Source organism: Gastrolobium bilobum, unplaced genomic scaffold (genome assembly GCF_033153095.1).
Source record: "Gastrolobium bilobum isolate Gb01-03AN ecotype WA unplaced genomic scaffold, APGP_CSIRO_Gbil_v1 utg1055, whole genome shotgun sequence".
In the NCBI taxonomy this organism is placed as follows: domain Eukaryota; kingdom Viridiplantae; phylum Streptophyta; class Magnoliopsida; order Fabales; family Fabaceae; genus Gastrolobium; species Gastrolobium bilobum.
In genome coordinates this window covers 169,629-196,953 of record NW_026896488.1, presented here as the reverse complement: position 1 = coordinate 196,953, position 27,325 = coordinate 169,629, and the positions used below count along the sequence as shown (strand labels likewise).

General features: G+C 34.6%; 1 protein-coding gene and 1 pseudogene across 1 annotated transcript; both read right to left on the bottom strand.

Moving 5' to 3' along the window:
* Positions 1-2,138: 2,138 nt before the first annotated feature.
* On the bottom strand, positions 2,139-8,582 carry LOC133299970 (amino acid transporter AVT1I-like; annotated as a pseudogene).
* A 2,723-nt stretch (positions 8,583-11,305) lies between these two features.
* Positions 11,306-14,150, bottom strand: LOC133299969 (amino acid transporter AVT1I-like). The gene is made up of 4 exons (XM_061499456.1): positions 14,051-14,150; positions 12,783-13,390; positions 12,130-12,601; positions 11,306-11,430 (listed from the first exon to the last, which is right to left on the bottom strand). The coding sequence occupies exons 1-4, from the start codon at positions 14,148-14,150 to the stop codon at positions 11,306-11,308; spliced, it is 1,305 nt and encodes a 434-aa protein (XP_061355440.1).
* Between the last annotated feature and the right edge of the window lie 13,175 nt (positions 14,151-27,325).

Genomic DNA, 27,325 nt, shown 5'->3' with positions numbered 1-27,325 from the left:
ATTGCCTTCTAAATTGTGCATCCATGTTGAGCTTGTTGGTGCTTTTTAAATATTTTCTTTATTTTTAGAAGGTAGTTATCGTCATATTTATCTTTAGAAAATTTCTTATTTTTAAGATTTTAAATTTTAAATTGATTTATAATTTGTTTAGAAAATGATGCTTAAGACCCTTATTGTAGGTGTTGAATATTTTATTATTTTAATAATTATAATGAGGAATTGAGAGTTTCTCTTCTATCAAATCCCACCTTTTATTTAGTCATTTTTCTATACATTTTGGCATCATAAAGTTTTCCCAAATACTATTTAAACCAATTAATTGATGCAATTTTAAGAGGAAAAACGTTTTCTTGATTTCGATGTCTAAGGTAATTATAGAAAATGAAATATGTCTGTGAGTCTCTTGTGTCATGTCATGGATTAATTCTTTTAAAAACTTAAATGGTTAGGTTAGTACACATGAATTGCTTTATAAATTGGGATTGGCATTCATCATTTAACATGACCACAAAAAGTTTCCTACACACACAATATTTTGTGAGACCCACATGTTTTGAAGAAAAAAAAACTACGGCACTCAAAACGAATCTCTATAACATAACATAATCATTTTTCTTACAACATAACTTTTATAAAGCCCTTATAAATTATATCTATAAAGGCACACCCTAGAGTAGAAAAACTCGGCAACTTTAGAAGGGTAGAAGTGATAGTCGAATATACACAACTTTACTTATGCATTTTTGTAAGAGTAAAGCTTATTTTTGGTCCCTAATAAAAAACATAGTCCTTACTTTTGTCCCTTTAAAAAAAAGTCAACTTTTGATCTCTCTACAATTCCAGTTCTTCGAAAATGTGGTCCCTCAAAAATCCAATGAAAATCCAATTTAGTCCCTAAAAAAGGATTAATATGGGTATTTTTTTGGTAAGGGACGAAAGTGGGGACGGTATTTTTTATTAAGAACAAAAAATGGGCTTTACTCTTTTTGTAAATATGTTGTCTCCAATAATTGGACATATGGCCTTTCCGTAAAAAAAGAGCAACCTTCCCCCTAGTCCGAAGCTCGCCCTCGATTGTTTTGTATTTAGTTAATGTTGGATTATTTAGTGTGATAAGTCTCAAATTGGTTGATAATGGGTTAAGTGAAGTACATATAAATGGAAGGACACATAAACTCAATGCCTTAAGGTTTTGAGTTGAAACATGGTGTCGGACTCACTTGCTGTGGTTGGCCTGGCTTAGCTCATTAGTGGTGGTCTCCCGCCACGGACTTCCCCTAGACCCTCCTAACAGTGGTATCAGAGCTGGGTTGAGTTCGGGCTAGTCAGGTGTTTGGTTAGGAGGCGGGTATGAGTACCTGGGCCCTAACCCACATTGGTTGAGGGGGTGCTTACCAATGGTGGATTTCACAGTTGAGGGAGAGATTATTGGATTCAAGTGTGATGAGTCTCACATTGGTTGGTAATGGGCTAAGTGAAGTACATATAAATGGGAGGATCCATGAACTCAATGCCCTAAGGTTTTGGGTTGAGACATGGAGTCAGACTTACTTGCTGTGGTTGGCCTAGCTTAACCCATTGGTGGTGGCCACCCATCACAGGTTATGACACGCGAGTCGACCTGCGACATGACACGAAAAATTCGTGACCCGCAAAAAAATTTGTGTCGTGTCATGTAGTGTTGCGTGTCAAATTCGTGTCGATCAGTATTTGTTTTAATTTTTTTTATTATTATTATTTTAATTTATTTTAATTTTGACCCATTTTTTATTTTATTTTTGTCAATTGCCGTTTTGACCCCTAATTCACGTGCTATTCGTATCGTGTTGTGTTAACTTGCAAAAAATCCGTGTTGAAGATTTTGACACAAATAAAAATTTGTGTCATATGTTCGTGTTGACGTATTCGTATCGTGTTAAATTCGTGTCGTGTCAACCCGTTTGGACACCCCCAACAACAATGACATATATCTCTTCAGTTTTTTCTTTTCTTTTCTTTTCTTTTCTTTTCTTTTCTTTTTTTGGTTATGGTGTATCATATGTATGCATACATTTTCATAGGATATTGAAATTTGAAGATGTGGTGCATAATACAACTGTATTGTCTATAAATGGATAGACTTGAAAATTACCATTGCTTCAATATTCTTGATGCTTTTTCAACTGAATTATTATTTGATATACAGACATATAAGTGCCGAGTACACCAATCATTGATCCTGTCACTATAATTCCAATAATGACTATCAACTCTGTTACTGTTACTGTAAATAGTATAGAAGTCCCACATTGTGTATATCTCGTTGTATTTCTTATTTGGTTTAATATATAAATGAAATCTCCTTCGTGTAGTTGACACAAGGATTACAATGAATACCTCTTGTCTCTTGATAATTAACACGGTATCTAGAGCCTAACAAGAGGAATTCTAATCCACGTTTTTTCGGTGGACCACTGTCCGCTGAGTAATTTTTTTTTTTTCGGAAACCGTCATATCTGTCAGTTTCCGGCTTCCCTATTTTGTTTCCGACCTTGTCTGAGCACTGTCGCTGTCCAGAACCACCGTTGACCGTCGCCCGCCACCGTTGATCGTCGTTGACCACCGTCTCCGGCGACTTTTTCGGCGACTTTTCTGGCGAAACTCCCATCGATTTGACTGCCACAACAAGGCGGTCTTGTCTGTCTAACACCCATCTCCAACAACTCAGCGACGCGCCCACACGCGCGGGAGGAAGCTGTTGTCGTCCGCTCCATTGCAGCGGCGCGTGAAGCTCCGGCTGGACCTCCGATCACCTCGGTTCAACTCGTCTTCTCCTTGCGCACCTGGATTTGTCCTCACTTTGTTGTTCCGACTTCGTTTCGGCTTCCGACAATGTCTCTTTCTCTTGCTGGTCACTATTCACGCGTGTTTCTTTGCTTTTGGTTGCTGTACATTTTTGTTTCAGGTGATCTATGGCTGATAAGTCACCCCACGGGGTCTCCAAGGGTTATGCACGTGGACGCAAACCCTCTACGAGACGCTTTCTCTGCACTCATTGCAACAAGTCGGGCTATACTATTGATCGTTGTTGGGATCTTCATGGTCGCCCTCCTCGCTCCGCTCATTTTGCTCAGACTATTGTTCCTGCCTCGGACTCTGCTTTAATTGCTGGATCACAGCCACCTCCGTCTGTTCTCACTGACTTCTTGCAATGGTATGAAGGGAAGCGTCCTCCTGGTACCACTGCCTCTGGTGCACACACGGGTAATTCCTTTGCTGGTGTTTCTCACTCGCCCTCTCTTGGTCCAAGGATTCTCGATTCTGGTGCATCTGACTATATTTCTGGTAATAAGTCTTTATTTACCTTTCTTTGTACGTCTGGTCCCCTGCCCAGTATCACTATGGCTAATAGGTCACTGGTTCAGCCCCAAGGGATTGGCACTGTTCTCCTTTTTCCTTCTATTCCCATTGAGAATGTGTTTTATGTTCCTCATTCTCCTTTCAACCTTATTTCCATTAGTCGTTTGACTCAATCCCTTGATTGTATTATTTCTTTCACTAAAGAGTCTGTCATTTTGCAGGATCGGAGCTCGAGGAGGACACTTGGCGTCGGATCTGAGTCCAATGGCCTTTATCAGCTTTCCACTTCTGTTCCAGTGTGCTCTGATGTGGATTCTCCGCTTACTATCTAGTTTCTCAAAAGATGGTCCCACGTTTCTCAAATTTATCTAGTTTTTCTTGTGAGTCGTGTCAGTTAGGGAAGCACACTCGTAGTTCATTTCCCGATCATGTTAGTTGTCGGTCTTCATCTCCTTTTGCTTTAGTTCATTCAGATATTTGGGGTCCTAGTTGTACCGTTTTCACTATGGGGTACAGATATTTTGTAACTTTCATTATTGATTATTCTCAATGTACTTGGTTATTTTTAATGAAAAATCGGTCTGAATTATTTTCTATTTTTAACAAGTTCTTTAATGAAATCCTTACTCAATTTGGTGTTTCGATTCGCATTTTTCGAAGTGATAATGCTCATGAATATTTGTCTCATCAGTTTCAAACCTTCTTTGCATCTCACGGTATCCTTCACCATACATCATGTTCACACACCCTTCAACAAAATGGGGTTGCTGAACGCAAGAACTGTCACCTAATTGAGACTACTCGGACACTTTTGTTACATGGTCATATCCCATTCCAGTATTGGGGCGATGTTGTCCTCACAGCTTGTTATCTCATTAATCGGATGCCTTCCTCCGTACTTAATAACCAGGTACCACATTCTGTGTTGTTTCCCCATCAACCTTTGTACCCACTCACTCCTCACATCTTTGGTTCTACTTGTTTTGTCCACAATCTCAGTCCTGGTCTTGACAAGTTATCTGCTAAGTCACATAAGTGTATTTTCCTGGGTTACCCTCGCTCACAAAAGGGTTATCGTTGTTATTTTTCCAGTCTTCGTCGTTACTTTGTCTCGGCGGATGTTACATTCTTTGAGTCTATCCCATTCTTTGACTCTTCCTCCTTTCCCAATGATTTTGTGGCTCCTCAGCTACCTTAACCCCTTGTTTTAATTCAATATATACCTTCACCATCTCCTTCTTTAGATGTCCCCGTCCCTGTTGCCGCCCATGTTCCCCCCTCCAGGTCTACCATCGTCGGCACCGTCCACCTGTTCCCTAGGACCCTGCCCCTTAAGACCCTGCCCCTATTGTTACTGAGGCTCCTGTGGACTCACTTCCGTCATCATCTCCTCCGACAGCTCTGATCCTTCCGTCTGACATTGATGTACCCATTGCACTCCGAAAAGGTACTTGTGATTCTCGTCCCCCTCCCAGGTATTTAATAAATTTGAGTTATCATCGTCTTTCACCATCCCATTTTGCTTGCCTCTCTTCTCTTTCTTTTGTATCTGTTCCTAAGACTACAGGTGAGGCATTATCACATTCTGGATGGCGACAGGCCATGATTGATGAGATGAGTGCACTTCAAAGCAGTGGTACCTGGGCTCTGGTTTCCCTTCCCTCTGGGAAGTCTGTTGTTGGTTGTCGATGGATATACACGGTTAAAGTTGGTCCTGATGGTCAAGTAGACCGTCTCAAGGCCCGCTTGGTGGCTAAAGGTTATACTCAGATATTTGACCTTGACTATGGTGACACATTTTCTCCCGTGGCGAAAATGACTTCTGTTCGCCTCTTTATTACTATGACAGCCATTCATCACTGGCCTATGTATCAGCTGGAGATCAAGAATGCTTTCCTCCATGGTGATCTGTGGGAAGAGGTTTATATGGAGCAACCTCCTGGGTTTGTTGCTCAGGGGGAGTCTAACCTAGTTTGTCGTCTCCGAAAATCCTTGTATGGTCTCAAGCAGTCTCCCCGGGCTTGGTTTGGAAGATTTAGCACTGTTGTACAGCAATTTGGCATGACTCGAAGTGAAGCTGATCACTCAGTCTTTTATAGACACTCTGATTCAGGTTCCATTTATTTGGTAGTATATGTTGATGATATCGTCATTACAGGTAATGATACTCATGACATAACTCAGATAAAACAACATTTGTGCCATCATTTTCAAACAAAGGACCTTGGAAGACTCTGATATTTCTTAGGGATAGAAGTGGCCCAATCCAAAGATGGCATTGTACTATCACAGAGAAAATATGCTATGGATATTCTTGAGGAGACAACACTGTTGAATGTTAAGCCCGTCGATACTCCTATGGATCCAAATGTCAAGCGTTTGCCAAATCAGGGGGAGCTATTTTCTGATCCAGAAAGGTATAGAAGATTGGTTGGGAAACTGAACTATCTCACAGTTACTCGACCAGACATTTCCTTTGCAGTCAGTGTAGTAAGTCAGTTCTTGAATTCTCCCTGCGAAGATCACTGGAATGCAGCAATCCGTGTCCTCAAGTACATCAAAAATGCTCCTAGCAAAGGTCTTCTCTATGAAAACAAGGGTCATACCAGAGTTGTAGGATACTCAGATGCTGATTGGGCAGGTTCTCCTATTGATAGAAGATCTACTTCTGGGTATTGTGTATTCGTTGGAGATAACTTGATTTCCTGAAGAAGTAAGAAACAAAGTGTAGTTGCTAGATCAAGTGCTGAAGCAGAATATCGCTCCATGGCCACAGCTACCTGTGAACTCATCTGGTTAAAACAACTACTGAAAGAACTCAAGTTTGGAGACACTGGCCCAGTATCTCTCATTTGTGATAATCAAGCTGCTTTGCATATTGCTTCAAATCCAGTGTTTCATGAAAGGACTAAACACATTGAGATAGATTGTCATTTCCTTAGAGAAAAGGTTCTCTCAGGAGATATAGTCACTCGTTTTGTCAACTTCAATGATCAATTAGCTGATGTATTCACTAAGTCTTTGAGAGGACCTAGGATAGACCAGATATGTAACAAGCTTGGTGCATACGATCTATATGCTCCAGCTTGAGGGGGAGTGTTACTGTTACTGTTACTGTAAATAGTATAGAAGTCCCACATTGTGTATATGTCCTTGTATTTCTTATTTGGTTTAATATATAAATGAAATCTCCTTCGTGTAGTTGACACAAGGATTACAATGAATATCTCTTGTCTCTTGATAATTAACAAACTCTAATCCAAATCTCCGTGCAGCTACATTTATCTTTAAATAACAGAAGCAAGGTAACAACCATGCGAGAGTGACAGCTGAGAAAGCACCAATAAATGCCATAACATACACAAAAAAAGGGAACAAATATTGCCACAAGCACACTACAAACCACGATGATTGTTCTGATTAGTATGCTAACAAGTTTGTTATTGTGAGAATGCAATGTGTCCTCAACAGCAATGGCAATTGGAGTCACTACAACTGCATACTTACTGAATGTGGTAAATAATGCAGCACTTATAGCTACGTAGGTACTTGTTTTCTTCATAAAAAGATTTAAGATCACTTGGGAATTTGAATAATCTCCAAACATCAAGTAACCTATAATGGCCATAATCCCATAGGTTATGGTGCTTGTCACAATACAAAATAGTAAAACCTGCAATTGACAAAAGGTATAATTATGTGAGTGTCATTTAGCTAGCCAATTTAATTATAGATGAATTGAAGTTGAACAATTAAATACCATAAAGATTTTACCTTGGAAAATTGACTACTATTTCTCATGAAGTTGCTTAGTGTGGGAAATTGACCATGAACACAGTAACATACATTAAAGAGGCTCACAGACGTGATAGGTAATCCTTCCAATTTCAATAGCTGGCCTCTTTGATGAAACCCCACACCATCTACTGCGCCAGCCCACAGAACACACAATATATCAAAATAATTGAAGCCACTACCCCACTAGCTGAAATGTAGGCCAGAACAGTAATCAAAGCAGTAATCAAAATCGCCAAAGCAGTAATCAAAATAAAACCTCTTTTACCTCCAATTCTAAGGGCTCGTTTGTATTGTCTTTTCAAGAAGTATTTTTTATCACTTCCTTATTTTAAAAGTACTTTCTATAAAAGTTACAGCTATTTAGATTTTTTAAAAAATATTTGATTTCTGAAACAAATATTTGGCTTTTGACTTCTGCTTTTTTTAAAAGCTAAAATTTTTAGCTTCCGAAAAAAGTAGGTTTTTGACTTTTTTTATGACTCCTGCTTTTTTTAGAAACAGACATCCAAACAGACTTTTTTCGAGAAGTTCTTTTTTTTTCTTAAAAAAAATAGCTTTTGAAGAAAAAAAAGTTCATCCAAACGAGCTCTAAGACTACCAATTTTGAAGTTCTTGTTTGGAAACAAGTATTGCAAACAGTCACCTCCTAGTATTAGAAACATTACTGCAACTAAGAAGATCTCTAAATACAAGAAAATGGCTACCACAACTCTTCCTTTGTAGCCAAAAGCACGGTTACCTATATCAGGATAGGATTTGATTTGTGGATGCATATCCATACACCTTTGGAGAAGTAACCCTGTGTACCAACTTACAATAGCCACAAAAATGAGCAATATTAAACTCAACCATCCCCCTTGAGAAAGTGCATACGGCGTTGAGAGTATTCCAACACCTGAATAATAATTATATTAGCCATGTTATAATAATCTAATAATACAGTTTAAACATGTCAAATAAGTAAACAAAATTTTAGAGGCAAAGAAAATTCAATGAAACTACAAATTGATTGAAAACACATAACATAATATAAAGGCAAGGAATTCAACGGTGCTCGAACTGGACTAATTGAATAATCAATGAACTAGTAAATATATCCAAAAAAGACATGGAATTTTTCTCTCTAGCAATTTCATTGACTTGGTAAACACACATGTAATACGTATAAAGATTTCTTATTCATTTGATTCTGTGAATATTTTTATAGATTATGTTTTTATCCCTTGCATTTTAGTAATATACATCGCATAAATATCAAAAACATGATTATTACATATATATATATATATATATATATATATATATATATATATATATAGAGAGAGAGAGAGAGAGAGAGAGAGACCTAATATGGTGTTCAATCCATTGAAATAAGTTCCGAGAAAGGATGTTCCTTTGCTGGGTTTCTCTAAATGTGGAACTTGGAGTTGGCTTTGGCTCTCCATGCATGTCCTATTGGCTTTGGCTCCTATTGGATTTCTAATTCTATAATGCCCTATACATTTCTTAATAAATAATATTACTATATAGGCAAGCGCTCCCTCAATAAGGAGCTTTGTTTTAGTGGGCCAGCCACACATGGTCCTCTTCCAAAAGTAGAAAAAGAAAAGAGTGACAAGAAATTTTTAAAGAAATGAAAGACAAAAAAGAAAACATATGTTTCTAAAAATGGAAAAAGGACCACAGTAAAAAAATGGGCCGGGATCATTTTAAAAAATCTCCTCAATAAGGGAATTTCGCAAATATCTTATCTTATAAATATGTTATTTCAACCATGACTCAGCACATGCATGCAGTCAATCACTTCTTTCTAGGTAATCGCTTTGTCACCTTTATAAAAATTAAAAAAGGACTTTATTAATCTTATGTTGTAGGAGAAAAGTTCTCTCCTACCATAGAGACAATCATGGGTGAGGTCCACTCATTTATAAAAAATAAAAAAATTAAATTACACGAAAATCAATGAGTGTGTAGGAAAGAGTGTTATCTTATGTTACATAAGAATAATATTTCCCATTAAAAAATATTACAATCTTTGGTGGCTCTATTCTATATCACAGTATGTAACAAATAAAACAGACAAAAAAAATTAATACATACACTTAAATATGCAATTCAGGACACATAGAAGTAATAGACTAACATTTTTTTTAAGGTAATGTGACTCAAACTGATCTTTCTATAACATTCAGAAAAATCTCGGGAGTAAGAGCCAAAATTCCACAGCTAAGAGAGTTCAACAGTACTTCATCTTCTTAATCTCATAATTCGCATCACACCATTCCATTCCTTGTAGAATTTTAAACCAAAGCCGCGGTGATGAAAGTTCCAGCGTACGTGACAAATAAAATATTAATGTAGAGCTCATTTTTGATAAATTTTGTAGAAAATGTATTGTGTACGTTCATTGATAATTAAGAGAATGTCTATATATGGACGCTATAATGTAATTCAAGCAATAATTTTCTCTTTTTCAATATCAATCAAAATTTAATCGCTATGCTTGCTTCCTCCCTTTGCCCATACCATCTTCCTGTCTTTTAGCACAGTCAGTATGTGAGATTGTCTTAAAGCCCCCATTTAAAAGCTATCAAAGGAACACAGAAGCTAGCCCTCCTCTTAGGCCATGTGATTGATGGCAGATGAAACTAAATGATGGAGGAAAAATCTTTTCTTTTTTGAAATGACAAAAAGGTGAGTGAAAAATGAGAAAGAAAATGAGAGAAATTTTTTTATTGCCCTTTTTATTGGTTTTTTTTTATGATATTAAATAAAAATAAGAACGGACAAAATTGGTGTTTACAAAAAGGTATGGTTTGACGAGGAGATAAAATAAAAAAGTATGATCTAGTTGAATGCTGGAAATTATGTTTGCATACTATAGCCCATGATCCTATAACACACATGTTCCAACAAGCATGTTATTATAGACTTTGGTTGATCACTTTTATACATATATATTTTTGTGAACTAATAATTTTAAATATGTGTATTAGGAAAAAAAAATAGAGAAGTTACTATACCCAAATTTGGTTTTTCAAGATATCATTTCTTTTATATTCAAGTTTTATTTTATTTTATTTATTTTTATTTTTTTAACATTTAAAGTGAGAGTAGTTGACAAGAGGGACATTTCTGTCAATAATGAATAAAATCCAATGTATGTTATTTGTGTTCCCCGTATTTATATCCTCGTGCTTAATATATATTAGTATTGATACGTTGATAATGGAGGTCAAAATCTTGCTCAAATATTTGTGGAAATCCTGTATTAAACTTTTAAGTTTCACATGTGTACTAAAAAGAAGATTGTATAACGCTATAACGCTATAGGTAGCACTAGTGTGCAATAGTAGACTTCTATATATATCGGGTTTGATTTTATCATGTTGCATGATAATTGAATTCTCATATTGTGACTCAACTATTGTAGTGGATCCCACATTTATTAAAAAAAAAAAAAAGATTTGCACGAAAATTGAAGGATCACAACATGAGAATTGAATTTTATGCAACATGAGAAAATATTTTTCATATATATATATATAGGGGTTTGATTTTCTCATGTTAAATGAGAATTCAATTTTCATGTTGTAGAGATAAAAAGCATGTGGGACCCAAGTGTTAGAAAAATTATATGTAGGACCCATGTCAGCACGGAAATCGAAGGGTGTGTAGGAAAATTTGAATTCTCATGTTAAATGAGAATTATAAAACCCATATATATATATATGGGAAAAATGTTTTTGCATTAATGCAGATAAGTTATCTGCATTTATTTCCAAAACGACGTCGTTTTGGTATTGAAATCTTAAAAAATTATAAATATAAAGACTATTATAACTTGAAATAAATTAAAATTATAAAAACACCATGATTTTCGCTCCAAAACGACGTCGTATTGGGCTTACTGCAGATAACTTATCTGCAGTAACGGCAGAAAAAGCGAACCCTATATATATATATATATATATATATATATATATAAACCAATTGTGTAAATATACCATATATATATAAATGCTAAAATATAAATTTTAATATAATTAAGTATATTATTCATTCCAAACAAGGATTCTAAATATCATTGTCAATTTAAAGTATCCAAAAACTGTTAATTGAATTATCTAAATATTATCAATTATAATATTCTAATTCTTAAAAACAACTAATCAAAATTTCCACTTCCACCGTCTCCGAGGTTTGTTTCACCCTCACTATCACTAATAGAAATATCGTAGAGCTGATTAGGCACATCTTCAATTTGTTTATCACCATCTTCATTTTCTATAACTTTTATCCCCCAAGAACTTGAAGGCAATCAATTATACCAGCAATGTCACCCTAAATCAGGATTTCATCCTCAAACACAAGCTCATTTTCATTATCTTTCTCATCACTACCCATGTTGAAAAACCAGCTCCCATGAGTTTAATAATTATAAATTTTTTATGATGTCAAAGGAATTGAAGAATAACTTAAACCGAAGATACAAGTCTTAAAAGCATAATGATAAATGTCATACTTTGCTCCGTCTTTGCATCATACATTTTAAATACATGAGTCAGGTAACTAAGTCATTTAAGCTGAAAATATTAAGTAATTTGAGTTGAGGGCATGTTAAGGGCAAATCTCAAATTACGCACAAAAATTAGTTAAGAACCAAAAACAAACATCGTCTTTAAGTTTTTGCTTTCTGCGGACAAGTTCACTTTACTTATCATGTACCCATTTCTTGTGAAGCTCTTTAGCCGGAGGATATGAATAATGTGATCATGGTTCTTCGGCTCTTATACACCCGATCACACTAAATAATTTCAGAAAACTTAACTTTTACTAAACTCTCACTTCTAAACTACGTTTCTCTTTGAGCGAAATTGTTGAGCAAATCATTATCTGAAATCGTGAAGAACAACTGAAAATGAAAATTGCTGAGATATTCTCAAGACTTTTTCAACTGATTTATTATCTGATTCACAGAGATATAAGTACCGAGTACACCAATAATTGATCCTGTTAATATAATTCCTATAATGACCAACAACTCTAACCCAAATCTCCGTGCAGCTACATTTATCTTTAGATAACACAAGCAAGGTAACAACCATGCAAGAGTGATACCTGAGAAAGCACCAATAAATGCCATAATATACCCAAAAAAGGGAACGAATATTGCCACAAGCATAGTACAGACCACAATGATTGTTCTAATTAAGATGCTAACAAATCTGCTTTTGTGGGAACGCCATGTGTCCTCAATAGCAACGGCAATTGGAGTGACTACAACTGCATACTTAGTGAATGTGGTGAATAATGTTGTATAAATAGCTATGTAGGTGCTTGTTTTCTTCATTGAAAGATTTAAGATCACTTGGGACTCTGAATAATCTCCAAACATCAAGTAACCTATAGTGGCCATGAATCCATAGGTTATGGTGCTTGTCACAATGCAAAACAGTAAAACCTACAATTGACAAATAGTATAATTGTTTTTAAGTGTCAAATTCGATCTATACACAAATGAAATTAAAAGTAAGCAGAAACAAATTTCTAATTTCTAATAAAGATAATGACACCCAATTGGCCAATAGATGAAGTTGATCAATTAAGCAACATAAAGATTTCTGTTAGCTACAACTTTTTACCTTGGAAAATTGACTATTATCTCTCATGGAGTTGCTTAGTGTGGGAAATACTGCGTGAGCACAGTAGCAGACATTAAAGAGACTCAAAGTAGCAGGCAATTCTCTCAGTTTCCATAGCTGGCCTCTTTGATGAAACCCCACACCGTCAACTGCTCCAGCCCATAGAACACACGAGATCAAAATAATTGAAGCCACTACACCACTAGCAGAAATGTAAGCCAGAACCCCCATGCTTCTCAACCATGTTGTTGGCAATATTGCCAAAGCAGTAAGCAAAATAAAACCTCTTTTACCTCCAATTCTAAGACTACCAATTTTGAAGTTCTTGTTTGGAAACAAGTATTGCAAACAGTCACCTCCTAGTATAAGAAACTCTACTGCAATCAAATAGAGCTCTAAATACATGAAAGTGGCTACCACAACTCTTCCTTTGTAGCCAAAAGCAACCTTACCTATATCAGGGTAGGATTTGATTTGTGGATGCTTATCCATACACCTTTGGAGAAGTAACCCTGTGTACCAACATGTCACAGCCACAAAGATTAGCAATATTAAACTCGACCATCCCCCTTGAGAAAGTGCATACGGCGTTGAGAGTATTCCAACACCTGAATAAATTATAAATTAGCCCATATTAGCCATGTTATAATAATCTATAAACACAGTTTAAACATGTCAAATAAAGTAAGCATCTTAATTATCAAGCTTTCAGAAGGTTAAAATGAATTGTTTCTAAATGAATAACGTAGGGAGGATATATATAGTGCTTAGTATCAAGCATATCTTCAGTACCGCAAGAATAGGTACTCCTTTACTAAAAAAACAGTGGGTAGAATGAGATCACTGGTTAAGTTGAAGTAGCCTCTTACCTGTTGATTCACACATTTGGTGGCTTTTCTAAAGATTTTTTATTTATATGATTCTGTAACACTTGTAAAGATTATGTTCTTACCCCATACATTAATTTAGTAATATGCATAACATAAATATCAAAGCATTGCATAATATATATATATATATATATATATATATATATATATATAATCTTTTGACACCAAATTCTAACCGTTGATTTTCGCCAATCAACAAATATCATTTATTAAAAATTAATAATTAATTAATAAGTTTGATTGACGAAAATTATAATTGTTGATTGGTGAAAATCAACAGTTGAGATTTGATGTTAAATTTCAAAGTTTGACACCAATATCAAATGATGCTGCATATATATCATGGGGCCGCACATGTAGAGAGAGAAGGAAAGAGACCTAATAAGGTGTTCAATCCATTGAAATAAGTTCCGAGAAAGGAGGCTCCTCTGCTAGGTTGCCCTAAATGTGGATCTTGGAGTTGGCTTTGGCTCTCCATGCATGTTCTCTTTCTTTTAGGCAAGCTGATTGCTAAGTCTTTTATGCCCTCTACATTATATATTAGTGTAACAAAATTAATTCTTTCATTGTCATGCTTAACGCATTTTGTTGAAAGTCAAAAGAGAATGCTTGATTCAAGGGTAAAGATTGTGCATAAGTAACTGTACAAGGGAAACAAGCACCAAGCTGCGTATTTTTTTTTTTTTTTTTTGGTATTTTCCAAAGATCTTGAAAGTCAAGATTTCATTGCTGTTTGCAGCTAATTTCATTATTCGATCGTCAAATTCTAATTCTACATAAAATATATATATATATATATATATATATATATATATATATATATGAAAGTGAGAAATGTAAGGCATGGAATGCAATTAGTTTTTTTTGTTAAAAATTATCTAAAAAGTCCCACAATTTTATTAAGAGGTAGGATATTCATACTACCAAATTTTTCTACTACCACTCTAAGTGCCTGTTTGGATCCTCTTATTTTTAAGCTAGAAGCTACTTATAAGCATAAGCTAGGCCAAACAGATTTTGGGAAAAGCTCTTATAACGAAAAGCTCTTTTTTTTATAATGAAGAAAAAAGCTGAAAATTAAAAGCTCCTAGGAGGAGCTTTTTTTTAAGCTCTTATCTGTTTTTCTTGAATTGTGTGCTTTTTTTTAAATGAAGAGTGATAAAGATAGAGAGAAAGATAATTTTCTTGAAATATGTGCTTTTAAGTAATTTTTAAGCTAAAACTTTTATGTAATTTCCAAACAGCTTTTAGCTTATTTTTTTAAGCTCTAGCTTATAAGTAGCTTCTAGCTTAAAAATAAGAGGATCCAAACAGGCTCTTAGCTTATTTTTCTTTTATCTCTCTTCGTTCAACTTTTCCTTTAGTTCAATGGTGATTAGAGTAGTACTGAAATGTTAATAGAAAATTTTGATAGTATGAATATTCTACCTCTTTTATTAAAACCTAAAAATATATCTCTTATCATACCTATGTCTAAATTTGTTACCCTCACAATTAGTTTTGGAGAACTATGGCTACGTGTACGTGTTTCATTTGAGATCTCGTGCATTTGTTTCATGAGGGCAGTTTCATGTTCAAGGTTTGGATTCATGACGCGTGGGGGTAAGTAGAAATCCAAATGCAAAACACTTTATCCATGAAATGTTATACAAAAAATAGATTCATGCGCATGAGGTTTCACCTTGGATTCTGAACTTGGGATAAACGACACAGGTCTTCTTTGTAGACCCTTTATTCTTCTTTTGCTTTCCAAACTTTTTCTCGATTCTCTCTTGTATTTGTAAGCTTTCAATCTCTGTGTTCTTCAGTGAGCGCCTCTAGTTTCAAGCTATCTGTTATTATGTGTGTTCTCTATATATAAGGAAAAGTCTGTTAGTTTTATGATTTTTCTCGGCTCAACATCACTGCTGCTCAGCTGGCCTTCAATAATTAACAAAGGTTTTTGTTTCTGTCTCTCTTTCTTTTTTGACTCCTTGAGGTAATATATAGATCACAAATTTGTTAAAAATATTTAGTGAAGGGGCGGTTATTTATCCTCAAAAGCCAAATAACAATTGAAAAGAAAAAAGAAAGAAAGAATGGGGCATCATATTTTATGTTCACGTGACTTTCAAAGATATTTTTAAAACTGGACCGCATTCATGGTTTATCCAAGTGCGGATAAACAGGATATGATCATACGAATAATTATTTCCCTGTATATATAGGAAAATATTATATTTATAAACTTTTTATTCACAAATTATATTATATCTTATCAATAAGATATTTTTAAGTGAAGTTTTATAGGTAAGATATGGTGTAATTTGTAAGTTTGTAAAATAAAAAATTTGTCAATATAACACTCCTCCTATATCGTCGTCAGCCACCTCTGTTCGCATTGCACTGTCAAGCCAAGTCGTCCGTTCGCTCTTGTTCATGTTCGTGCGTCGTGCCTCCGTCCCTGCTCGTGTGGGTCTGTTAACCGTTTGCGTCCCTATTCGTGTGGACCCTTGCTTGGTTGCTGAAGTCTTTTGGTTCTCTCTCCAGCACCATTATTTGTGCCGATCCGCCACCACTTGCACTGCCGTCCCAATTCACGCTCGCCTTGAAAAAAAATTGAAAAATTGTGTGACTGCACTTGCAGTCATTTGCAACAGTATAGGCCTGTCACTGTCTTAGCCTAGTGATAAGTGGTAACACTACTCATTCTCATAGACTAGGTTCAATTCTTAGTCAATGTCAAAAGTGGAATATTTTGCCCAATTTTTAAAAAATGGGTTTAGGAGAGAAAACAGCTTGCCTTCACCGAGTTACCGAAACCCGGGTCGACCCGGTCAGTACAATCCGAATTTTTAAACACTAGAAATAACATGTATGCATTTTATTATAGTTCGTTTTTTCTACCGTCAATGTAGATAAGTTAAGTTATCTACATTGAGTTCAAAACGATGTTATTTTGGGACAGAAATTAAAGTATTTTTGTAATTATAATTTATTTCAAAGTTACAATAGTCTTTCTAACTATAATTTTTTAATCTTTCAACCCAAAATAATATTGTTTTAAGAATAAATATAAATAACTTTTCTACATTTATCATAAAAATATTAAAGCCTTTTATTATCCTTACATGGGTAGGCTTGCGTATAACTTGTATAGGCAGTACAAATCTTGATGTCAATGTGACCATAAATAATACTAACGATAAGAAAAGCATATTACTGATATTTCCAAAAATCTCGCTCATTTTTTATGCTCCCGAAGTACATATTCTTTATCCAAAAATAAAAAAATATGGATATGAATAGAAATAAATATAAATGCAAGGATAATGTAAAAATCTTACTTTTTATTATATTTGATTAATGAAGTACTGAGTACTCTGAGCTCCGGAAGCACGAAAAATATTTTCATTTGCATATATGCTTTGTAATAAGGTAACAAAGAGTTAATGAAAGAATAATAATTTAATCTGAAAAATGTTTCTATAATAACTACAGATAAATTATTTATATCTACTGCGTCATTTTACGATTGAAAGATTAAAAAATCATAATAATAAAGACTATTATAAATTTATAATCTAAAAATAAATTAAAATTATAAAATACTTTAATTTTTGTTTCAAAATAACATCTCAATATAAATACCTTAATTATATGCATTCATTACAAAAAAAAACGGACCCCAACTTTATTGTGAGTAATTATTATCAGTTTTATCAATTGAGGAAGAAAAACTTCAATGCATGAGTTTGTGCTCCCTTTTATTAAATAGAAAAAAAATAGAATTTAAAGGAATATTTTAAAAAAAATATGTGTAAAAAGAAAAAAAAAATCCTTATTTAAGAAAAAAAGGCACTGAGTTCAATACTCTCTCGGTGATTGAAGTTTTTCTCTATCACAATACCCGACGTGTTAGCTTCGTGTATATGAGGGTAAAAAAAAAGCAGATGTGGCTGAAACTCACTAATCAATGACTAGTTGTAGAGACAAAATCAGGTCAACAAATTCACATGAAAATGACAGTATGGCCCTTGGGCTTACGAGTTACGATGATAAATACAAAGCAATTGAATTGATGCATAAATTGTCTTGCGTCCGAAATTAAAGGTTGAAAGAAACCGAACCGACTCCTGAAGCTGAGGCTCTGGTTTAACCGAACCGAATGTGGGAATCGGTGTGGTATTGAATTGACCCTACTCAACGAGTTAAAATCAGACAAACAAACGCCTTTTTTTCTCTCTCTACATCAATGCCTCTCGTTCGGTCGGATCCTGAGGGGGACACAATAATTTGAAGAAGCATCATAATGTCTGCGGTTATTGGTTTCTTTAATTCTTATGCTATTACACTTTGGTTGTACTGGTTCTTACGAAGGAGTGTATGCTTTGGTTGTTGCTAATTATTGCATTCTCACAATAACAAAATTGTTAGCATACTAATCAGAACAATCATCGTGGTCTGTAGTGTGCTTGTGGCAATATTTGTTTCCTTTTTTGTTTATATCATGACATTTATTGGTGCTTTCTCAAATTAAAGTTTTTTTTAATGGAAAAGTGTTTGTTATATTTTTTTTAAATATTTCAATCGGTTCATCATTTTGTGACTAATCCAATTCGAGACGAGTTCAAGATTAAGACTTTAAACCACTTTCAAAGGTTGTACTGAAGAGGATCAAACACCTCTCATTCTCACTGTTCAGCTCTCATACATCAACTGAGCTATCACCATTTGATAGTATATGTTATTTTAAATGACATAACTTTGTATCATTTTTAATGAAACTACGTCATTTTGTTTTGCATTCTCTCTCCTTCACTTTCCTTTTCTTCCTCATTTTATAAAAAAAATTGTAAAAAAAAACTAATAACACACCAAAACAACATAATTTAATTAAAAATAATTTAAAGTTATGTCATTTAAAATAATAAATATTATTTCTTTTCTTATATGCAAAATTCCATTAAAGAACTCAGATCAAATTGGATGACCGGAAGCAATTGATTTTTTATACTGAAAAACGAATTGTATTGGAGAATTGATCCAATTCAATCCACGTCTAATTGATGGGTGCGTGAATTTGAGAAAGAATTTAATGGGACTATGGAGATTGTGATTTGTGACTGACGATGAACTACAGTAACGAATTGTTTATGGGAGAAAAACTTTGGGGCACAATTAGCGTTGAACTGGGGCAAAAAAAATTTAATTATTGCATTTTAATTAAATAATTACATATTTATTATAGTTTTGAAAATAATTACAGATCTATTGTACAATGTGACGCTTTTTTTGGGCGTCACATGTGACGCCTCATTTAGGCGTCTCTCACCTAAGGAAAAACGTCACATTGGGACATCTCTCCTGAGGTGTTGACACGTGTCATTTTTTTTTCAAAAAAAAATAATAATTTAATTATAAAACTTCTGAAGGCCATAACTTTTGACTCGGATATTCAATTCAGGTAATTCTTTTTTTGATTTCACATAACTTTTCGAGATCTACGCAATGACATCTCATTTGATATATTTTATTTCTCACAAACATAATTTAAATTTAAATCAGGTAATCCTTCTTCCTTAGAGATTTAGAATATTTATTTAATTATTTCTTTTATTAATACAGATTTTTCAAATTGATTTTTGAGTTTAAATCACAAATCAAATCTTTATTTTGTTTTCCTTATTAATAATAATTGTTACTTTTAATTTAAATCACAAACCAAATTTTTTTTATAATAAAAATAAAAAAATTTATTTTTTAAATTAAATCACACATCAAATCTTGATTTTTTTTTATATTAAATCACAAACGCAGAACTTAGAGGCTTCTGAGTTTAAAAATGTGACACGTGTCAACACCTGACACGTCACCAATCACGTCTAAATTGGATTTCAATCAAGAGGCAATCACGCTTAATTTAGGTAATTTAATTTTGAAAAACATTCATAAGCCATCATTAATTTCAGACCACGAATAATAACCCAGAAGCTTATAGCATTAATCATTAATTTCAAAAATAATATCTTTCTTCCTTAGAGATTTAGAATATTTATTTAATTATTTTCTTTATTTCTACAGATTTTTCAAATTGATTTTTTAGTTTAAATCACAAATCAAATCTTTATTTTGTTTTCCTTATTAATAATAATTTTTATTTTTAATTTAAATCACAAACCAAATTTTTGTTATAATAAAAAAAATTAGTATAAAAAAAATTAAATCACAAATCAAGATTTTATTTATTTTTTTTATATTAAATCACAAACCCAGAACTCAGAGGCTTTTTGGTTTAACCGCTCTTATAATATCATTTTTGCAAATTAAAATTGTATTTGTGAGAAATAAAATATATCAAATGAGATGTCATTGCATAGATCTCGAAAAGTTATGTGGAATCAAAAAAAAAATTACCTGAATTGGATACCCGAGTCAAAAGTTATGACCTTCAGAAGTTTTATGATTAAATTATTATTATTTTTAAAAAAAAAAAATGACACGTATCAACCCCTCACAAGAGACGCCCAATTGGGGCGTCTTCCCTTAGGTGAGAGACGCCTAAATGAGACGTCACATGTGACGCCCAAAAAAGGAGTCACATTGTGCAATAAATCTGTAATTATTTCCAAAAATGCAATAAATACATAATTATTTAATTAAAATACAATAATTAATTTTTTTTTGCCGTCGAACTGGTGCTTTCCTTTATTTAAAAGATTTATTTTTTATCCTTTTTTTATATTTCCCTTTGAGTCTTAAAAAAATTCCCTTTTTAATAAAAGAAAGCATCAAGTTCAATGCTCTTGATGCATCAAGGTTTTTCTCTGTTAATGGGGAGTATGAGCAATGTGTGGGTTGTGCAGTGCTTGAGTAAGAGACAGAATTTCGTGTGAGAATAATATAAGAATACTAAGAGTAATTGTTTTTGCAAAAAAAATGGGGTTTAATGTATTTCCGATTAATGGAGATAACTTATATCTAATAAGTTTAAATTAACGTTATTTTGAGGTTGAATAAAATATATTTTTATAATTATAATTTATTCTAGAGATATATTAGACATATTCTTTATTTCCGATCTTTTAAATGCTAAAACAGCAATATATAAGAACTAAAATAGAAAAACTTTATGTTCCACACTTTACCCGCAACTGCAAGACTCTAAAATAAATAAATTGACCTTGACAAGAGATAGATGAGAAACAACTCTCTTATTGAGAAAAATATGAAGCAGAAACTCCATCAACTGGTGGAAGAGCCATAGCTTTTGTTGGAAAAATTTAGTGTTTCCAGACTTGTTAGTATACCGCTCAATATATTAGGATATCTCCTCCTATATTCGGAAAAATAATTCAAAGAAATTTCTAGAACATGAATTATATCTGAGTATTTCTCTCTATACTCGGGTATTCCTTCCTATACCCGAGGTATCAGTCTATATATCCCGTTAAATAGGGGCAAATAAGTTATATGTTTTAGTGCGAGGGTAAAGTAGTTATTATTTGTTAATGAAGCGGCACAGTAGTAAAGAAAAACCTCTTTTATTTACCAAAAAAAAAAAACCTCTTTCATTTCCGAAAGGTGTGGAGTCCTAAAAATAAAAAAATACTAATTATAATTATAACAGTACGTGACTCTATTATTCTAATAAAAAAACTACTATTCAATCAAATTATTCGTCATTAATCCTGCATAGTTAATGGTGTAATGTTATGTTGGGCGAAAATCATTTTATTTCTTGAGAGATAGCTTTTTCTTCTCTTATTTTATTTTATTTTCTTCAATTGTTTATTATTTTTCAATGAATAGTTTTATATATATATATATATATATATATATATATATATATATATATTATTTTTATACTTTTTTTCTTAATCTTTTTATATTTTTCATTTGAATTCATGTACTAACAACCTATGATGCACCGACACTTCAAAAACCCTGACGTGTCGTATCCGACACTTCCCGATACTCTCGGACACCCGACACTCCCTGACACTCCAACACGCGTTATAGAAATTCAAAAAAAGATTTAAAGGTTGCGTTGCGTTGAGTTTTTAGTTCCAACTATTAGATTCATTGGATTACGATTACTATTTTATTGGGTTTAAAATAAATATTTGAGATATTTTATGTTTCTTTGCAAAATTTATGAATATTATAAGTTTAGATTATTTTTTTGTTAAATTATTGAATATTAAATATAATATACACTACATAAATTAAAAATATTATTTAATATCATAACGTGTCCTAACGTGTCGAAATTTAACATTTTTTAAAATTAACGTGTCGGAGTGTCGTGTCGTATCGTGTCACGTGTCCCGTGTCGGTATCGGTGCTACATAGCTAACAACCACAATTAATTTAGGATTAAGGTATTGTTGATGTTAATGTTTAAGATATTTAATATTTGTATTTTTGGTTTAATAATTTTTAATCTATTTATATATATCTCAAAGACATACATCAATAAAATTTAAATCTTATTTTCATTTAATTAAATTTTTTAGCTCAAAATAAAATCCAAGTAGAAATTAGTAAAAAGTAATAGATTTCTTCAAACAACATGACACATTATTCATCGAAAATTAATTTATGACATATAGCGTTGTTCTTAATTTATAAACTATTAATAATTGATGATAATGCATTTTTTCTGGGTAAACGATAATGCATTTTTATTATAAAGATCGACGCTTAACATGTTACTGTTTAGAGATAGAGCATCATGTTTCTTATTATTAGAATCCAAGAAACTCATCTGGAAGAATAGGAAAAATGAATATTCACACTATCTGAATGTACTGTTACAACTTATATACATGAAGCTCTGAAGTATAACCGAAAAGCTAACTAAGCTAACTAATCTAACTTCTTCCGTAAAAATAGGAATCAGTTCAACTAATCAACTAACTTAAATTACACGTGGTCTAATTTAACAAAGCTCCAACCAATAAGAACTATTCTCATCATCCCCCCTCAAGGTGGGAGGTGCATATCAAGCAATCCCAGCTTGCCAACTAGCTGTTGAAACGTTCGTGGAGCCAAGGCTTTGGTAAAGGAGTCTGCTAACTGTTCTGAAGAAGCAACAGGTAACAGATGAATGAGACCACTGATAATCTTCTCCCGTACTATGTGACAATCGATCTCTATGTGCTTAGAACGCTCATGGAAAGCAGGATTATGAGCAAGGTAGATCGCAGATCTGTTATCACAGAATACTGCCATTGGTTGAGACAGTTTAATGTTCAAATCATCAAGTAAATAACGCATCCACTGTAATTCACACGTTAAGCTTGCTAAGGCCCTATACTCAGCTTCTGATGATGACCTAGAAACTGTATTCTGCTTCTTAGATCTCCACCCAATTAGTGAAGAACCATAGAAGATACAATATCCAGTGATTGAACGCCTTGTATCAGGACAGGTTGCCCAATCAGAATCAGCAAATGCACTGATCTTAGACTCATTTTTAGCACCAAAAAATAGTCCTTTTCCTGGAGTTCCTTTCAAATATTTCAACACACGAGTAGCAGCCTGGACATGAATATCAGTGGGATGTCCAACATGCTGACTGAGTTGTTGTACAGCATGGCATATATCCGGACGTGTTGTTGTCAAATATAACAACCTTCCTACCAATCTTCTGTAACTGCCAGGATCTAAGCAAGGCTGTCCTTTATCTTTTTCTAATTTAGTACCTGGCTCCATTGGAGTTGAGCATGGTTTGGAGCCTAACAACCCACCATCATCTATTAACTCAAGTGCATACTTGCGTTGGTTGATCACCAATCCATTATCAGATCGGGATATCTCTAAACCAAGGAAGTAGTGTAGGGCCCCCAAATCCTTAATGCGAAACGTAGCATCAAGGAATTGTTTAACATGCTGAATTTCCTTAGCATCATCCCCAGCTAACACAATATCATCAACGTAAATAAGAAGAGCTGTGAAAGAACCAGACTGAGATTTGGTGAGAAGGGAATGATCAGCTTCGGACTGTTGATAACCAATAGAGAGAAGAGCAGAAGTGAGTTTCGAATACCATTGACGGCTAGCCTGCTTTAAGCCATACAGGGATTTTTGCAACTTGCAGACCTGATTGGAACTTGAGCTTTGGATTCCAGGAGGTAAAGTCATATATACTTCTTCATGCAGATCGCCATGCAAGAAAGCATTATTGACGCCCAACTGTTCAAGAATCCAACCCTTAGAAGATGCAATGGCGAGGAGTGTTCTGATGGTGGTTATTTTAGCGACAGGGGAGAATGTATCAAGGAAGTCAACACCTTCAAGTTGAGTGTACCCCTTTGCCACCAAGCGCGCCTTATATCTTTCCACACTCCCATTAGCATGATATTTTACTTTGAACACCCATTTACAACCAATGGGATGTTTATTGGGAGGGAGATCAGTAAGCAGCCAAGTGTTGTTTTGTTCGAGAGCCAAAAGCTCAGCATCCATGGCATCTCTCCAACACTGATGTTGGACTGCCTCAGAATAGTGTTTGGGTTCAGTATGGGAATTGAGGTTAAAGCATAAGGATTGATGATGAGAGGGACATGTATCATAGGATAAGACCGAGGATAAGGGGTAGTGGGTTTTGGTAGATAGGGTACAGTGAAAGTCATTGAGATAGGTTGGGGGTCTTTTAGTTCGAATAGGACGACGAGGGTGAGGAGAACTATTCTCATCAAAGCTAACATTGGGAATAGTAGGTACAGGTGGAGGTAAAGGACAGACATGAATAAAAGGTGCTGAGGGTTGAGTCACGGGAGTAGGATTGATAGGGTTGATGTGGTTAGATGGAATAGGATTAATATTTGGCAATAGAAAAGGGTCTTCAGGCAAATGGTTTAATGAGACAGTGACTTGTGCATTAGTGAATTGACCTTCTGAGGCAGAGAATGGAAAATTGTGCTCATAGAAGATCACGTTCCTTGAAGTGAAGATCTCACGGGATTGCAAGTCATAAAGTACATAGCCCTTTACTCCTTCCTTATACCCCAGCAGAACACATTTTCGGGCACGTGAGCTAAACTTCTGACGATGAGAAATGAGTGTGCTAGCAAAGCATAAACAACCGAACACCCGTAGATGAATTAATACAGGTGGCCTAGCATATAATAGCTCATAAGGTGTATTGTTTTGTAATAGTGGACTACTCAGTCTATTCAACAGATGCACAGCATGTAAAATAGAAAAGGACCAGAACTGAATTGGTAATTTGGCTTGAAACATTAGAGCGCGTGCAATATTGAGCAAATGTTGATGTTTCCTCTCTGCAATTCCATTTTGCTGGGGGCATTCAACACAGGAAGTCTGATGAGTAATGCCTTTGCTAGAATAAAACTCATGCATAGTGAACTCAACTCCATTATCACTTCTAATGGTTTTTAGAGAAGCTGAAAATTGGTTTTCAACCATTGCAACAAAATTTCGTAAATGAGTTCTTGCTTCCCCTTTATTATGCATCAAAAGAGTCCATGTAAATCTTGAGTGATCATCGACAATGGTCAGAAAATACTTGTGACCAGTAATAGAGGGAATGGAGAATGGTCCCCAAATATCAACATGGATCAGTTCAAATGCTTGGGAAGCTCTGCTTGTGCTCAAGTCATAAGAAAGTCTTTTCTGTTTAGCCATATGGCAAATGTCACAGGGAGCATTATTTTTGTGAGTAAGAAAAGGAAACTTGTCACACATGACTTTCAATACAGAGTCAGAAATGTGTCCTAAACGAAAGTGCCACAGAGTGGTAGTGTCTATGGACAAATTATTAGCATATCTAACAGTGGTAGATTTATTAAAATCAACAGTCTGCAACTCCTTATCATCTGTGCATCTTGACTCCATGAAGAAAAGGCCATTGCATAGCCTAGCTGAACCAATCACTTGTTGAGACTGAATCTGCTTGATATGGCACATAAAGCCACGAAAAATGAGTTCACAATCGAGAGATTGAAGTAACTTCACCACTGAGATCAAGTTAACACAAAATTCAGGAACATAGAGAACGTTAGTTAAAATCAAATTTGGCAATAAGTGGACATCCCCTGAGTGACAGGCCATGACCGTAGAACCATTAGGCAAATTAATTGACACTGGTTTGATTTTATGCAGCAAAGTAAAAGATGAAGATGCACATGAGATGTGATCTGTGGCACCTGTGTCAAGAATCCAGTGAAGAAACGTCTTACCAGAACCTTGAGAAGGTGCTGTAACATATGCACTTGAAGATGAGGCATGAGTCATGTTGGCAGCATGAGTAATTGTACTTTCTTCTCCTTTCTGAGGTGGAGTTTGCTGAATCAAATTCAGCATGTTCTGATATTGCTCTTGAGACAAGACAACAGCATCTTGTGTATTATTTTGTGCATAAACTCCATCGTTTTCATGCAACACAGCATTAGCAGAAACATTTCTTGGTCTGGACTTAAAACCTGGTGGATAACCATGCTTTGCATAGCATGTATCTACCGTATGGTTAGTCCTCCCATAGTATGTGCACAATTTGGTTCCCCTCGGCTTTGCAAATCTGAACTTGTTAGAGTTTTGATTCATATCTCGAGCTCCACGTTGATCTGCAACATATGCTTTCGAAACCAAAGCTTCATTGTAAATTCCATTATTCACTTGACGTTCTTGTTGTGTAACTAGGGAGAAGGCCTTGTTCATATTCGGAAGTGGTTCGATCAACATAATCTGTGAACGAACATGCGAAAATTGATCACCTAGACCTTTCAGGAATCTGATAACCTGATCACGTTCCCTTGACTTTCTCACTTCATCTAAAGCACCACAATAACATTTCGGCAGTGGATGAAGAGTATCAAGTTCATCCCACAGTGTCTTCATCTCAGTGTAATAGTCACTTACAGATTTTTCTCCCTGACACAAACGATGAATTTCTTCTTGGAGATCCGCAATTCTGAAAACATCAGATTGCGAGAATCTGCCATGGAGATCACTCCACACATCAGCAGCCTTTTCGATCCAGAGAATTGACCTTGAGATAGATTGATCAATGGAGTTATGAATCCAAGATAACACCATTGTGTTGCAGCGCTCCCAAGCTGGGAAGAGAAGATCATCTTCGTTAGGAACTACAAAGCTTCCATTTACGAAGCACAATTTATTCTTGGAGAGAAGAGCCATCCTCATGGCACGTATCCAAGTGTGAAAGTTACGTCCATTCAGAGGAGGATTGACGAGAGTTATTGAAGGATTTTCACTAGGATGGAGATACAAAGAGTTTGATGGATTTGTCAAGTGATCTGGAAGAGAACTCTGATTCGCCATTGTTGATCGAACTTCAAAGCTTCAAAGGTTAAGGAAGGTAAAGAATCACAGAAGAGAAGAATCAGAAACAAGATGAAAGTGGCGATACCAGAGCTCTCTTCAGCGCTCTGATACCATATTAGAATCCAAGAAACTCATCTGGAAGAATAGGAAAAATGAATATTCACACTATCTGAATGTACTGTTACAACTTATATACATGAAGCTCTGAAGTATAACCGAAAAGCTAACTAAGCTAACTAATCTAACTTCTTCCGTAAAAATAGGAATCAGTTCAACTAATCAACTAACTTAAATTACACGTGGTCTAATTTAACAAAGCTCCAACCAATAAGAACTATTCTCATCACTTATCTTGATTGA

Bases quoted from the DNA above. Each gene is read 5' to 3' on its own strand.
- LOC133299969 (XM_061499456.1), bottom strand. From the start codon at position 14,150: ATGGAGAGCCAAAGCCAACTCCAAGATCCACATTTAGGGCAACCTAGC. The intron at 13,391-14,050 runs GTCTCTTTCCTT...TAATTTATTCAG, and splicing joins TGGATTGAACACCTTATTAG to GTGTTGGAATACTCTCAACG. The intron at 11,431-12,129 runs GTACTTATATCT...GGGGGATAAAAG, and splicing joins ATCAATTATTGGTGTACTCG to TTATAGAAAATGAAGATGGT.